Source organism: Mus musculus, chromosome 11 (assembly GCF_000001635.26).
Source record: "Mus musculus strain C57BL/6J chromosome 11, GRCm38.p6 C57BL/6J".
NCBI classification, from domain to species: domain Eukaryota; kingdom Metazoa; phylum Chordata; class Mammalia; order Rodentia; family Muridae; genus Mus; species Mus musculus.
The window spans coordinates 104180297-104195726 of record NC_000077.6 but is presented as its reverse complement, the minus strand read 5'-3'; the positions used below and the strand labels follow the sequence as shown (position 1 = coordinate 104195726).

The 15430-nt window shown below is 50.4% G+C and overlaps 1 protein-coding gene across 2 annotated transcripts; it reads right to left on the bottom strand.

The window, feature by feature from the left end:
• Window positions 1-4560: 4560 nt before the first annotated feature.
• Sppl2c (signal peptide peptidase 2C) lies at window positions 4561-9400 on the bottom strand. 2 transcript variants are annotated; one of them, NM_001082535.1, is made up of 2 exons: window positions 7631-9400; window positions 4561-5010 (listed from the first exon to the last, which is right to left on the bottom strand). In NM_001082535.1, the coding sequence occupies exons 1-2, from the start codon at window positions 9349-9351 to the stop codon at window positions 4986-4988; spliced, it is 1746 nt and encodes a 581-aa protein (NP_001076004.1). In that variant the 5' UTR covers window positions 9352-9400; the 3' UTR covers window positions 4561-4985. The 2 variants fall into 2 exon arrangements, with proteins under 2 accessions (NP_001076004.1, NP_950184.2); NM_199019.2 differs by lacking the exon at window positions 4561-5010 and having other exon boundaries at window positions 7176-9400.
• Between the last annotated feature and the right edge of the window lie 6030 nt (window positions 9401-15430).

Sequence of the window (15430 nt, the reverse complement as noted above, 5' to 3'; positions counted from 1 at the left end):
GGCTCAAAGGGAAGATCCCATTCATCCAAAGCCTCATGTTAATAAACGTAGTGCTGGGCTTTACCATCAGTTCCGGGAGACTTGGGTGCAGCTATGTTCTCCCTCACTGGGGAGGTGCCGGAGGTGTCACATCTCAAGCAGGCAACACCTTCTCACTAAGCACGCAGGGCTGGTGGTGTCCATATCTACCGAGGGGAATGACGTAAGGAGGCTATGGGCCCAGACTTTTCCTGGAGTGGGGAGAGGAGGCAAATGTTTTCAAAGGAGGCTGAGGACGAGAGTTGGTTCCACATGTGGGACTGGGAGAGGTTGGTGCCCCGATTCGAGCCCCTTTCCTGCAATGTGAGCATGGGTGGGCCCTGACATTTTCTGGGCTCTCCTCAGGTGAACAAGAACATCCCGCAGGCTGGGCAGTGATGGTGCACACCTTTAATCCCAGCACTTGGGAGGCAGAGGCAGGTGGATTTCTGGAGGCCAACCTGGTCTACAGAGTGAGTTCCAGGACAGCCAGGCTACACAGAGAAACCCTGTCTTGAAAAAAACAAACAAACAAAAAGATAATAATAATAATAATAATAATAATAATAATAGTAATAATAATAGTAATAATAATAAAAAAGCATCCCACAGGTCCTTGCTGCCTCTCTTCCAGGGAATCTAGACTTCTAACACCAAACTCATTAAAAGGAATGAGTCCAAGACCTATGGAGTGCTTACTGCTTACTGGGATTAAATGAGGCTCCTGGGAGATGTGAATCCAGCCCTATCATGGAGACAGGCTCTTGCCCTGGCTCCTCCTTCAGGTTTACAAGCTGACTCTCCTAGAAGCAGAGGTCAGATGGGTCCAGGAGCCCACATGCAAGGAAGTGGGGACAGGCTGCAGCTGGGGAATCCATCAGACATGACCCAGGCCTGAACCAAGCAAGAGTTTGAGTAAAGGAGTTAGAGGAGGCCCCACAACGTGGCTAAGCCCTGGTGTTAGTGTGGTCATTAGCTTGTTCTCCATGTGCCAGGCACGTGGGTGTCTGCTCTGACATTCTTGGAGCCCCCACCTGTTCATGAGCTAGGGATGGCCTAGTGATGAAGGATCAGCTCTGAGGGGAACAGGTTAGAGCTTATGTGTATGTGTGTATGTGGTAAAGTGTGGTATGGGTGTGTGTGTATGGCAAAGTGCGTACCAAGGGATGTGTGCTGGGTACAGGTTTGTGTGTGTGTATGTGTGTGTCTGTCCATGCATGTATAGTGTAGTATACATGTATGCTTGTGTATATATTTGAAAAATCACATAGTACAATAGTCATGTTTGATTGTGTGCCCTTGTGTGTGTGTGTGTGTGTGTGTGTGTGTGTGTGTGTACATGATCAGTAGCCTGTGTCTTTGTTTTTCCAGTAGCCAGTGGAAGCTGCCAGCTCTAGGATGCTCTGGAACGGTGTGTCTCAGTCCAGCTACTTAGGCCAGTGGGTAGGCAGTAGACTTGCAAAGTGAGGCAGACCAGGCACATAGAAGAAGGCCTCTGGGTAGAAGCAGAGCCTCTCAAGAGTAGCAACTGGAACCCTGAGATTTCTGACTGTGCCAAGCATGGCTCAGCTCATTCCCACCACTACCCAGCATGATGGTTTAACACTTAACACAGACCCCAGGCCCTGTAGTGTTATTTTGTCCACAAAGTCCCAGCTAGCAAGAGGGAACATTTATCTACTCCACAAGTGACTGACAACTGACTTCTTGAGCATCTTGATGTCATGATATTCTAGGAGTGATGGTTTTCAACCTGTGAGTCACGACCCCTTTGGGGGTCAGACAACCTGTTCACAGGGGTTGCAAATCACATATCCCACCTATCAGGTATTTACATTACGATTCACCATAGCAGCAAGATTACAGTTAAGAAGTAGCAACAAAATAATTGTATGGCTGGGGTTCGTCTTACGTTTCTATTTGTCTTGGAGTTTCTATCGCTGTGACAAAACACCATGACCAAAAAGCAAGTTGGGGAGGAAAGGGTTTATTCAGCTTACATTTCTACATTGCTGTTCATCACCAAGGAAAGTCAGGACAAAACAGAATGCAAACAGGACAGGAACCGGAAGCAGAAGCTGATGCAGAGGCCATGGAGGGGTGCTGCTTGCTGGCTTGTTCCACATGGCTTTCTTATAGAACCCAGGACCACCAGCCCAGGGGTGACAAGTCTCACAATAGGCTGGGCCCTCCTCCTTCCCAACTGGCCACTAGTTGAGAAAATGCCTTACAGTCTCTCATGGGGGCATTTCCTCAACAAGAGCTCCTCCCTCTCTGATGACTTGTGTCAAGTTGACACAGGACTAGCCAGTATAACTGATCCCTGGTTAACCTGACACACTAACACATTGCTTTGTTTTTAAAAATTATTTATTTTTAGTTTTGTGTTTTGCCTGCATATGTGTCTGTGTTGAGGGTGTTGGATCTTCTGGAACTGGAGATACAGCCTTGTGGGTGCTGGGAATCGAACTCGAGTCCTCTGGAGGAACATCCATTGCGCTTAACCACTGATCCATGTCTACAGCCCAATATATCACTTTCAGGCCACAACCTTTCTTTTCTTATTCACCCTAAGATCTCACATTAAAAATATACATTACTTTAAAAGCCCCACAGTCTTCACAAATTTAACCATATTACAATTTCAGTCCCTTTAAAATAGCTAATTTCTTTTAAAATACAAAGTCTTTTAAAATTTAAAGTTTCTCAATTATGGGTGCCAGTAAAATAAAAAAATAAATAAACCAAATGTTTTACCCCAAGAGGGAAAAATTAGGGCACACTCACAATCAAATCAAAGCAAAATCAAACACCAACTGTCCAATGTCTGGGATCCACTCCCTATCTTCTGGGCTCCTCCAAAGGGCTTGAGTCATTTCTCCAGCTCTGCCCTCTGCAGCACACACATCTTGTCTTCTAGGCTCTGGCTGGATCCACTCCACTGCTGCTGCTGTTCTTGGTGATCATCCCATTATACTGACATCTCCAAAACCCCAGGGTCTTCTGCTGCAACTGGGCTGTACCTTCACCAATAGCCTGTCACAGACTCTCTTCATGGTACCAATTCTCAACGCTGCATGACCCCTTCAGTCCCCTTCAAATAACACTGAGGCTGTACCTTCACCAGTGGCCTCTTCTGGTCTCTCACAGTGCCAGGCCTCAGCTGTTCTCCATGTTCATCATGCCTTCAAAACCAGTCTTGGGTGACTCTTACACTACCAACTTTGGCTGCTAGCACGAGTTACAACGTTGGCCAATTCTTAAACACAGATGTTCTGTACTCTCTGAAAACACTTCCCAGAAGATTTCACGCCAACGATGCTGGTCTCTTCTCAGTCACTACTAATTTCTTAGCTCCAGCTCACCAGCATCAATTGTCCCAGTAGTGCAAAGGTTCAACTTCAGTGGTGGTGTTGTCTTGTTAATTCTGGCTGTCTCTTCATCCACAGCTGACCAGAACAACAGAATCTTAATTCAAAACAGCAAATAGCCATGATAGTCTTTAAATTTTCTTCTAAACCTTTACAAGCCAGGCCTCCATCTCCTGCACTGCTCTCAACATTCTTGTCTTCCAAGCTCCTAAAAAAATCATCTCACCGAGCTCTTAACGCTCAATGGCTTTTCTAGCCCAAAGTTCCAAAGTCCTTCCACAATTCCCCCCAAACCATGGTCGGATCAGGTCTGTCACAGAAATATCCCATTCCTGGTACCAATTTCTGTCTTAGTTTTATTGCTGTGATGAAACACCATGACCAAAAAGCCAGCTGGTTTTCAGCTTACACTTCCACATTGCTGCTCATCACCAAAGGAAGTCAGGACAAAACAGAACTCAAACAGGGCAGGGACCTAGATGCAGGAGCTGATGCAGTGGCTATGGAGGGGTGCTGCTTACTAGCTTGCTCTGCATGGCTTGCTCAGCCTGCTTTCTTATAGAACCCAGGACCACCAAGCCCAGGGATAGATGTCCCACAATGGGCTGGACTTGTCCCCATTGATCACTAATTGAGAAAATGGAAAATGCCTTATAGTTGGATCTCACGGAGGCATTTCTGAAGCTTCTTTCTCTCTGATGGCTCTAGCTTGTGTCAAGTTAACACAAAACCAGCCAGTACAGGGTCATCACAATATGAAGAACTGTATTCTTCCAGGGTCGAAGTATTAGGAAGGTAGAGAACCACTGTTTTAGAATACAGGGCATGAATGGCTATTGATGGCTTAGAGATGCGGGCTCAAATCCTCCTTCCCAGTGATTGGTTAGTAAAGCTGGATGAAGCCTGAGGCTCTGGGGATAGCCTTGTGGCCTAGGGCCCTAGTAGGGAATTAATGTATGAGGAACTGGCTGGAAGTATGAGCCAAGTCAGGGGTTGGGGGACTACCCTGGGTTCTGAACCTTAAATTCTGGTCTCTGTCCTCCCACCAGCTAGCCTGGATGCATAGAGGGACCAGGATTCAGTTCTCAAGAGGTTCAACCTGAGGCAGAGAGGCAGGAGCCCTTCAAACCCATAGGTGCCTGGTCCCACTCTGGCACACTGGGTCAGAATATGTGGCTCAAGGACTTTTATTTTTCAAATGTGCCCCTAGCTGAGTGACTGATATATAGCTGAGCCTGTGTGTCTGTGTTTGAGCACCCCAGGCTGCAACAGCTACTTGGAGTCATTGCCCAGAGCTGTTTGTAGCAGGCAGCATTGCTGTGGCATATTCTTGACAGAAAAAAAAAAAAAGACCCTGGCCCTCTCCTGTGCCCTCCCATCCCTCTGGTGCCAAGCAACTTAGCAGGCAGGGAATCTTGATCCTATTGCAGGCCATACGCTGGCTCTGATTTCTTTGCTTTAGCTTGGGCTCCCAAGAATGAGGCTCAGGAGAGGAGGCAGAGAGGCCTGGGCCTTGGGGAGACTCCTAGGTGTGGGGGCGGGGAGCAGGGTGGGAAGGAAGAGGCATCCTCTAGTGAGTCCTGGAGCGTAGGCTGTTCACACAAAATCTTCCTCAGGCATCCTGTGGGGCGGGAGTAGATATCTGGGTTACACTCAGGGGAGCTGGGTGTTAGCAGACAGGAATGGTTCTCCACTGAGGAGCTAAGATTTGCTTTGGGGATGTCTGGGACACTGGAATCCACTGCATGCTAGGTTAACTCCAGCACAGGGCTGTTCTCTGAACCCCTGTAGATACTGTGTTGCCCCAAGCACCTATTAAGCATGCTCAGATAGATCTATGAGCTGTCCTTGCTCACCTGGACTCTGGTAAATGAGGAGGGAGGGAGTTGCCCTATCTAGAGCCTCTCTGAGGCCCTGTTCCTTGAAGGCCTGTGTCAGCACCATCATTGTCACACCTGTTGTGGCTGGCATCTCTAGAGCATCCTGCTGGACACACCCAGAGAGGAAGCTTGCTGCCTGCCTCCAACTCAGGACCAAAGAAGCTGAAGGATGAACTCTGTCCAGCCCTTCCTCTAGGGCCTGGCAGGGGTGCAGCCTGCCCCATGGGCCCAGTGACGCAGAACCACAGTGGGGAGGCTGCTTGGGCTGGGGATGAGCCAGGGCCTATGGAGGCCCCTCTGTCCAGGCCAGATGGCCACTGGCAGCAGCGGGTGGGGCTGGCTGCCAATGTCTCAGGTCAGAGTCCTGGCTCAAGTGCCTTGCCCCATCCTGTCCAGCCAGGTCTGCAGCCACTGTTTGCTAAGATTAGTTTCTTCCCTGTAAGTGAAGTTCTGAAAAGCTGGTTTACTCGGACCAAACTCCAAGAAAGAGGCGTAGACAGTCAGGTCTTTCCTTACGGAGAATCACTGTCTTCTACAGTCAATTGACATCAGTGCCTAATTCCTTCCTTCCTTCCTTCCTTCCTTCCTTCCTTCCTTCCTTCCTTCCTTCCTCCCTCCCTCCCTCCCTCCCTCCCTCCCTCCCTCCCTCCCTCTCTCCCTCCTTCCCTCCCTCCCTCCCTCCCTTTCAAAGCAAACAGAAACATACCTATGAGCAAGGAGGTCAAGGTAGGTCCTCACCCTCACAAAGCCAAATTCTATTGCAAAGGACAAGAAACCCAGAGTAACAGGATCTATTGATGCAAATGAGGTCTAGGCACTTCTCGAAGGAGGGGACAGAGCCTGTAGCTCTTCCCTACTGCAGGGCACTGGTCACCTGATAGACACCTCTTTTAGACCTGTTGACAACCCCTAGTGTTGCTCTTCCTATGCTACAGATAAGCAATCTGAGCAGGGATAGCATTGGTCTCCACTCAGTGATATGCTCTAAGTCGGTGTGGGGGCTGAGATTTCCGGGTCCTTGACTCCTTTGTGGCACTGCCTCTTGAGACTTGAGCCCCTCCAACCCCCAACAGGGCCTCCTTCAGAAGGCGCTCCGTTACCCTATGCTCTGATCAAACTGCTTTTAAACACACCACATAGTCTAAAACCCGGTGGCGTCCTAAGGAGGTCATCCTGTTCGTGCCCCCCGCTTCTAGAGGACTCAGTTTTATAAGCCACATTTTCCCAATGGGTCTTTGGAGTTCCGTGAAACCGGGACCTGGCTATCTGATCTGTAAAACTTCCCACGGAAGCCCCATCTCTCTCGCTCCTGGTTACCTTTGTGTTGTTGCCTGTCCCAGACTCCTGCCCTTCTTCTGGATGACAGGGTCCTCCTCCCGTGCCTACTACCTCAGGGGACACAGCACGGGTATGCTCCCTGTCTCAGGGACAGGGCCAAGGGATGTCTGGGACTTGAGCAAAGGGGTTCAACAAGCCCAAGTGAGCTAAGGTTCGAAGGAAGCCTCATGATTTCCTGGCCCTGGGGTCTTTCTGTGGCAGGGAAAGCACCCAGCTAGCGGAATGGTGTGTACAAAGAGGAAGAGGATGTGAAAGGATCAAGAAATTGGGGATGAGCGAAGTGTGTGTGTGTGGTAGCTATGTGTCAAAGTAAGGGACTGGGGCTTTGGTTTGAGGAGCCAGGCAGGTAGGAAAGGACAAGTAGCTTCCCAGGGAACTCTGGGGGGTGGGGGTGGGAGGAGGGAAGATCTTGAGTGGATTTGTATGAGTTGTGTGACCTCCGTGAGCCCCAGTTTCCTCTCTGGGGTTTGGAAGTGATACCAACCCACAGGGACCTTCCCAGCTTCGCATAGACTTAATTCTGTGCTACTGTTGTCTTACAGTACTAACAAGCAATCAGACTGCAGAGGAAGATAGGGAGTTTCTCTAATGCCCGATCTCTTATCCTGTCTAGCATCCCCGTGCAGTGTTCTGGAAGCCCTTTGAGAGGTGCAGGTCCTAGGGAACTCTGTTCATAGGGGAGCCTGGGCTGACATACTCTTCTTCACCTTCAAGCCCTTTCTCTTGTGCAACCCCATCCAGGGCAGGCTGCTATCATGGACCCGAGATTGAGTGCGGATGTGGCCCAGCTCGGAGGGGTGTGGGATTGGTTGGATCAGTGGGATCAACATGGCCTCTAGGGCCATGGGGGAGCCAGAGGGTAGCTCATTGGGGTCCAGGTTGGTGTCACTCCAGCCCTCAGAACTCTCGCTGTGGCCCTCTGGACTCGTGGCTTCATCCTCAGATAGGGTGACCATCTCTGCCATATCGTCCCCAGTGCTGCTCTCTAAGTCCCCTGACTCTCCATCAACGGCCTGCTCAAACCTGTTGGTTGTACGGGAATCCTTCGCATCCTCCAGCTTCATCTTGGAGCCCACAGCAGAGGCAATGCAGGGCTGTGCCACAGGCTCAGCAGGAATCTTGGCTCTGCCCTGGCCAGTCCAGAAAAGGGTGAACTCTTGGCGGCAGGTGGCCACAGCAAGGCTGGTGAGCAGAGTGCTGGACACTAAGTAGAGCAGGGCAGGCTGGCCCATCTGCATGAGGATCATGGCGACAAAGGTGACCAGCAGGCCCACGGCATAGGCCACTGTACAGGCCATATAGTAGACCTGGCGAGATTGGACTTGCATGTCGAAGCGGTGACAGTAGGCCACTAGGAAGCCAGGGACAACAATGTCCCCAAAGCCAAGGATGGAGAAGGGCTGGTTGCACAACGTCAAGGCGGAAAAGCTTAGCCGGGGCACCTTGAGCACCATTGGTAACCTCTCGTGGCTTGAAGAATCTGCTGGACCTGATGCCACTTCTACCATAATGCTCTCACCAGTCTTGGTGAACAGGGGAGTGATAAAGACAAAGAAGACATCGAAGGCTAGTAGGGCCAGCAGGAACAAAGTGCAGTTCTTGAACGTGGGCAGCCGTACCCGCCTCAGGACAAAAAGGCAGTAGGCGACACCCAAAGTGTCCTGCAGGAGCCATGCCCAATGGTCCTCATTTCGGTGGATGACCCAGAGGACAGTCACCATGGCACACAGGCCTGCCAGCAGTAGTAATGGCCATGTTACAGAAACCCGTTGTCCAGGCAAGACCCACTGGTATCGCCATAGGGGCAGGTGGCACAGTATGGGTGCCAGGCAGCTGTAGAGGCCGGTACTGGCACCCAGGCTAAAGATCCCAATCATGACGTAGACAAAGCAGTCATAGAAAAAATACAGCAGGATCATGATGGAGCAGGACATGGTGACCACAGCGCCCGTCATGGCTGGTGTGAAATCCATAGGTGCATCTTCAAAGTCGTCATCTTCCCAGGCCCTTTGGGACCTCTCAGCTGCCACTGTTTGTTGTTGATTGTGACCACCAAGCCCCCCTCCTCTTTGGGCCTGGCGCCTCTGCAGCTTGTTTGCCTCCATCAAACCAGCCCAGTAGCCACCTGCAGCAACAGTACCCACTGCCAAGATGAAGATAATCGCCATGTTATAGTCAGTAACAGGCTCGAGGGGTGCAAACATGGCTACTCGGACATCGGTGTCACCGTAAGTGTGGCTGACAATGTCCAACATGTCAGTGTAGCGGAGCACGGCCACTGGGATGGTGAGGGCAGGCCAGGGCTTGCTGGGGTCCTGGGGCTTTGAGATGGTGTCTGAACACTGTTGATTCCTGGCCCGGCTCACAATGAGCAACCCCTGGGCGCCTTGATCTTGAGCCAGCCAGCCCTTGGCATAGAAGCTACAGTTGCCACGCGTGACCATGGTAGTAGTCTGGTGCAGGGGTCGCTGTCTAGGGGAACTGTCCTGGGCCTGGTGGAAAGAGTCTTCATCTGGACACCAGGGTGTCTTGGTGCCATCATGCAGGGACAGAAGTGGGGCATGGTGCAGGTCCCGGGGGAGGTTGACGTAGTCAGAGCTGTACAGGACACAGTAGTCCTTGCTCCAGTTCTTTGACACGACTCGGACCAGGCCGTATTCTCCCCGGGCCTCGGGGCTGAGGAGGAGGAGGAGGAAGAGGAGGAGGAGTGAGCCCAAGGGGTGGAGGGAACCCAGGCATGCCATCCTCCTCAGACGCCTGCTTCCTCCCAAGGAAGCAGCTGCCCACAGCTCTATTACCCTCCCAGGGGAAGGGTGTGGCTCTTGGTCACAAAGCAGCTTGGCCACTTCTCCTGGAAACCAGAGCCACACCTACCTACCCTGTCATAAAGTGAGGTAGAGCACTCAGTGGGACACAGGCCCCTGGCCCCTCTCAGATCATCTCCCAATCCTGGCTCCAGTAGGGAGGGAGCTCATTTGAGCTCTCATCTCTGCCCAGGCCTCAGTACAGCTAGCCCGGGAAGGTTGAAGTGTGTGTGGAGGGGTGTGGAGGGACGAATTCAGGAGTGGCTGCCTCTGCTCCTGGGAGGGAGTGGACAGCAGGGAACTGAGCAGACACAGCCTTTATAGAGAGATTTTTAGGGGGTGAAGCTTTCTAGGGCAGAGATATCCAGGGTGAGGATGAGGAGTAGTAGGATGTCTGAGCTGGGAGAGGTCAGGGATTGGTGAGTTTTCCTGTTCAGATTTTTTTTTTACCTAAAATTAGCATAATCTGAGGAGGGGTCTTGTTGAGGAGCTGGAGATGACCCTTGTGACAGTTACAGAGTCTGGAAACACCATTATGACAGTTAGGGAGGTCTGGGGGTTGGGCCTGGCTGCCGGAGCTCCTCAGGTGAGGGCCTGGACACTTTTCTCCTTGGGGCTTTACAAAGTTTACTAAGTATAAAAAGTTTACAGCATTTACAAGGCTAGTTCCCTGCTGCGTGGGTGGCATGAGCAGCCAACCCAGGGTCTCACTCTGCAGCCCTGGCTGTCCTGGAGCTCACTCTGTAGACCAGGCTAGCCTTGGACTCTCAGAGGATCTGCCTGCCTCTGCTTCTTGAGTGTGGGTGGTGCTACTTCTAGGAGGGTAGTCATGGGTTCTATAAAAAGGCAGGCTGAGCACGCTATAGGGAGCAAGCCAGTAAACAGCACCCCTCCATGGCCTCCTCTTCAGCCCCATGGCTGAGTTTCTGCTTTGGTTTACCCTGATGGTGGACCTGTAACCTGTAAGTCCTTCCTTCCTAAGTTGTTTTCACTCATGGTGTTTTATCATAGGAACAGATATCAAACCAGGACAGTGTATCGCATATGTGTACAGATGTGTGTAGGAGCGAATGCCTGTGCATGTTCAGAGGAGACCAGAGGAGGGCCCTGGGTACATCTTCCTCATCATTCTATCTCCCTCTGGCTCATTCTCTTGAGGCAGGGGCTTGGAGCTAGGCTGGCAGCTAGCAAGCCCCAGTGATCCTGTCTTTCCCTCCCACAGGGCTGAGATGACACGTGTGTGTGGCCACACCCCATTTTTAAAGATCTGGGTGCTGGGAACCTATCCTTAGGTCCTTAAGGTTTCCCAGCAAGCACTTTCAGACACTGCATTCTCGCTCCAGGCCCTGGCCCTGCATCATTAGCTGCAGAGTAATGAGGACATCACACCTCTAGGCTCCTGAGTGCTAAGCCTGATGAAGAATGCATGCTAAGGGCCAGTGTGTCTATCTGGACTTACTGCATCGCTACAAGGCCCACCTAGCTGGAGGCTGCACACCGTCCTTGGAAATCAGTCCCGCTATCCAGAGCTCACCTTGGAGCTTCTTACTCAAGCTGTCCCTTCCTTACAACATAGGACATGGACAGGACCTGTAATGGGGACAATGCCTGAAGGGATGGGGGACAAAGTGAAGGGGGGCAGTCCCTGGGCAACTGCATGGAGCAGTTGTCTGGGGGTGCTCACTGTGACTAGAGAGATATGTGACCTTCCACAATAAGCCTTCTGCTTGTCATGGGCGTCTTTGTAACAGTGACTTATATTAGGAGTAGAATAGGCTCAAAGCAGTCCAAGTAGAAAAAGTTCTCACATAGTTAAACCATTGGGCTTTGATGTCTTATAAACCTTTTGAAGTGAATTCTAGGCTGGTCTTCCTGCTTACATTCTGGGGTTGAGCTGGGAGCTGAATTTAAAATCAAGAACCAACCCTAGGTACTGGCTGGGCGGATTTCCATCCAAGCCCTGGTGTCTCATCAGCTACCAAATTACCCTATCCGGTCTTCCTCAGGCCACCCATGAAGGCATAAGTTGAAGAATGTGGTCATCAGGACAACTGGTATGTGCAGAGGAGGTACCCTTGGGCCCCTGGGACCTGGAGAGGGGTGGGAGTGGCCAGAGGGCTCCTGTGTTCCCAGGCTGCTTCTGCTGGCCTGTAGCCAGTCTCTAGTGCCACACAGCTGTCACTCAAATCCTTTCACCTGCCATCCTGTGACACCTCTCTGCTGGAGATGAGGTCTGCCATCAGTCACCAGCATAGCCTCTTGGTACAGCGGCAGAGACTCTGTTTCAGGATGAGGCTCTTCTGGGAACTAGTTCAGGTCTCCAGGGCTTGTGGAGGAGGGGAGGGCACACCAGGGAATCTGAGCATGGGCTTATGCCCCAACTCTGTGTCCTGGGTCAACACTGGGCATAGCCCTTCAGCCCCAACTCCCACCCCCTCCTTTGTTCTAGGGATTGAACCTAGACCTTATGTGCGCTAAACAATCCTCCACCAGTGAGCCATATCTCTAACTCTACTGACTTACTCTCTGCCCCAAGTCTCCTAGCAGTATAATCTGTGCCACTTGCTGCTTGACTTTGCCATCTAGGCTTTGGCTCCAATGTAATCTCCATCACCATTCCTCTGGTGGGGACAGTCCCCTCTCAGCATGCCATCACTACAGTGCAGATTTTCCTCACGGCACCACACTTGGCACTGTGCCTATTCTACTTCTACTAAAGACATGTGAGGTCCGTGAAGGCAGGGACCATGTCTGCCCTAGTTTGTAATCTAAAATTCTTGAATAGAAAGCAATGTTCAAAAAATGTGTGTGATGGGTGAGTGAGTGACTGGCTTCATAGTCACAGGATTGATGTGCAGGGCAGTTACAGAGCTTTTTCAAGGTCCTGCTTGACATTAGGAGCCAGATTCATGGTCAGGCTGCTAAGCATCACAGCCTCTGGTTGATCCATTATCACCACACATGGCATCCTTTATCACTGCACATAACATCTGTTATCACTGCACATAGCCTCTGTCACCACTGCACATAGCATCTGCTACTATTGCACATCACGTCCACTCAAGGACTGTGGAGGTGGTGATGCTGGGGTCTGGATGGAAGGTAGACTCACTGACAAAGCCAACTGAGATGTGAAATTCTTTAAAAAAAATTCTGTACCTTAGTACTGGTGAGATGGCTGAGTGGATAGGAGTGCTTGCTCTGCAAGCAAGAGACCTGAGTGTGACTCCCCAGCACCCACATAGAAAGCCAGGCATAGCTGCACGTGTCTGTCACTGCAGCATTAGAGCAGTGGAGAGAAGCCAGACGCTTCCTAGGCAGGTTCTTTATCAAGAGAGTTGGTTAGGGTGTGATAGAGGAAGACACCTGATGTGTGCTACTCCGGTCCCCATGTATGCGGCCACAGACACACATATCCTCCATCACTATGGTGGTAATTTGAATAAGACTGACCTGTCATAGGCTCACGGTCTCAAACTCATTCAAACTCTTCCTGCCTCTGTCTCCCTGATACTTCAGTTAGGTGTGTATCGCTGCACTTGACTCCACACACAGGCACCATACTTGGTCCCTGGTTGGCAGACCTGTTGGGCAAGAATTAGGGGGTGTGAACCTGTTGGAAGAGCTATGCATCTGGGGGCAGGATTTGAGGTTCCAAAGACAGTGCTATTCCCAGTGTGCCCACTGCCTTGGCTGTGGACCAGGACATGAGCTCTCGGCTGTTTCTTCTCTCTGGGATCAGGGATTCTCTCTGAAACCATAAACCAAATTAAATTCTTTCTTTTATGAAGAGCTTTGGTCATGGTGTTTTGTAAGACAACTACATGCATACAACACACACACACACACACACACACACACACACACACACACACACACACACAGAGAGAGAGTTTCCTTCCTATTTTATTCATTGCTCAAGTTGCTTGGGCTGCCCTAAATGATGATATGAATCACATATCTTAAAACAACAGAAATGGGGCCAGCGAGTTGGCTCAGCAGGCAGGAGTGCCTGATGCCAAGCCTGCCAACCCAAATTCAACCCAGGATCCACACGGTGGAAGGAAAAGAACCAGCTCTTGAAACTTGTCCTGTGACCTCCATGCATGCACCATGGCACAGGTATGCCTTCCCTCTAGTACATAGATAAAGTTAATTTAAAAAAGAAACCGCAAGAAGAAGGAAGACCAAAGTGTGGACACTTCGATCCTTCTTAGAAGGGGGAACAAAATACCCATGGAAGGAGTTACAGAGACTAAGTTCAGAGCAGAGAATGAAGGCATGGGCATCCAGAGACTGCCCCACTTGGGGATCCATCCCATAAACAACCACCAAACCCAGACACTATTGCAAATGCCAACAAGAGCTTGCTGACAGGAGACTGCTATAGCTGTCTCCTGAGAGGCTCTGCCAGTGCCTGAAAAATATAGAAGTAGATGCTTACAGCCATCCATTGGATATGGAGCATAAGGTCCCCAATGAAGGAGCTAGAAAAAGTACCCAAGGAGCTGAAGAGGTCTGCAGCCCCATAGAAGGAACAACAATATGAACTAACCAGTACACCCCAGAGCTCCCTGGGACTGAACCACCAATCAAAGAAAACACATGGAGGGACTCATGGCTCTAGCTGCATATGTAGCAGAGGATGGCCTAATTGGTCATCAATGGAAGGAGAGGACCTTGGTCCTGTGAAGGTTCTATGCCCTAGAATAGGGGAATGCCAGGGCCAGGAAGCATGAGTGGGTGGGTTGGGGAGCAGGGGGAGGGGGAGAGGATAGGGAATTTTCGGAGGGGAAACTAGGAACTGGGATAACATTTGAAATGTAAAGAAAATATCTAATAAAAAAATAAAAGCCAAAAAAAAAAGTTGAACCAATTTGAAAAATGAGCATTTTAAGTGAAAACAATGTATTAAAGGTTTGGCATAACAGCAATAAGTAGCTTGCCTCCGCAGGCATGTCTGTGAGGTGGCAGAAGGAATTTTGGTTCCTTGTTTCATTAAATACTGTTATTTAAAAGAAAAAAAAAACACACTGGAAATGGAGTAAGGTGCGGTGATACATACCTAATTGAAGTTTTAGGGAGGTGGAGGCAGGAGGATGGTGAGTTTGAGGCCAATTTGGGCTTCAAAGCCAGACCCTACCTCAACAACAACTCTACCAATCTTACACACACACAGACACACACTCGGGGGGGGGAATAACAGCAGTAACAATAACAGTAACAACAAGCTTACCCATCACAAAACACACACACACACACACACACACACACACACACACACACACACGCACACACGCACACACGCACACACGCACCACTACTACCCCCACCAGCAGCAGCAACAACAAAAATCAGAAACACATTCCCTTATAATTCTGGAAGGTATAAGTAGCCTATAGGCTGAAGGTTGTGTCCCCTCATCATCTGTGCACTGAAGCCTAGCCCACAATGTGAGTGAAGGTAAGACCAGATCATGGGACGGGAGCCTTCTCGCCAGGTTCTTAGAACCTATCGAAGAGACACGGGTGATAATCTCTCTGTTGGCCTTGTGAAGACACTGGGGCAGGGACCCTTTATAATGATGGAGAGCCATCTCCAGGACCTGAATCAGTGTGCACCTTGGTCTCGAGCGCTGCATTCTGCAGGACCAGAAGGAATCAATGCTTGTCGCCTTAGCATCTTGTGTGCTGCACTTGCCGTAGCAGCCTGAGCACTGGGGAGTCTACGTGGCATCTTTGCTTACCTCTCCCTAGGTGTGGCCAGCCAGCCTTGGGGCCACCCTGGCTTATAGTGAGCCATTCCACTCTGCGGCTATGGTTACATGACATTCTCCCTGTCTGTATCACATGGCGTCCAGCCCACTTGGTCCTAATTTGATTATACTGCAAAGACCTAGTTTATGCCACACCAATGAGGAGAGATGAAAGGTGTCCCCAGCACCCATCTCAGAGTCTTGGGAGTGGGGGCCATTTTTAAAGAAACTTATAAAGTGGCCATCAGGCCACATTTAGATTCT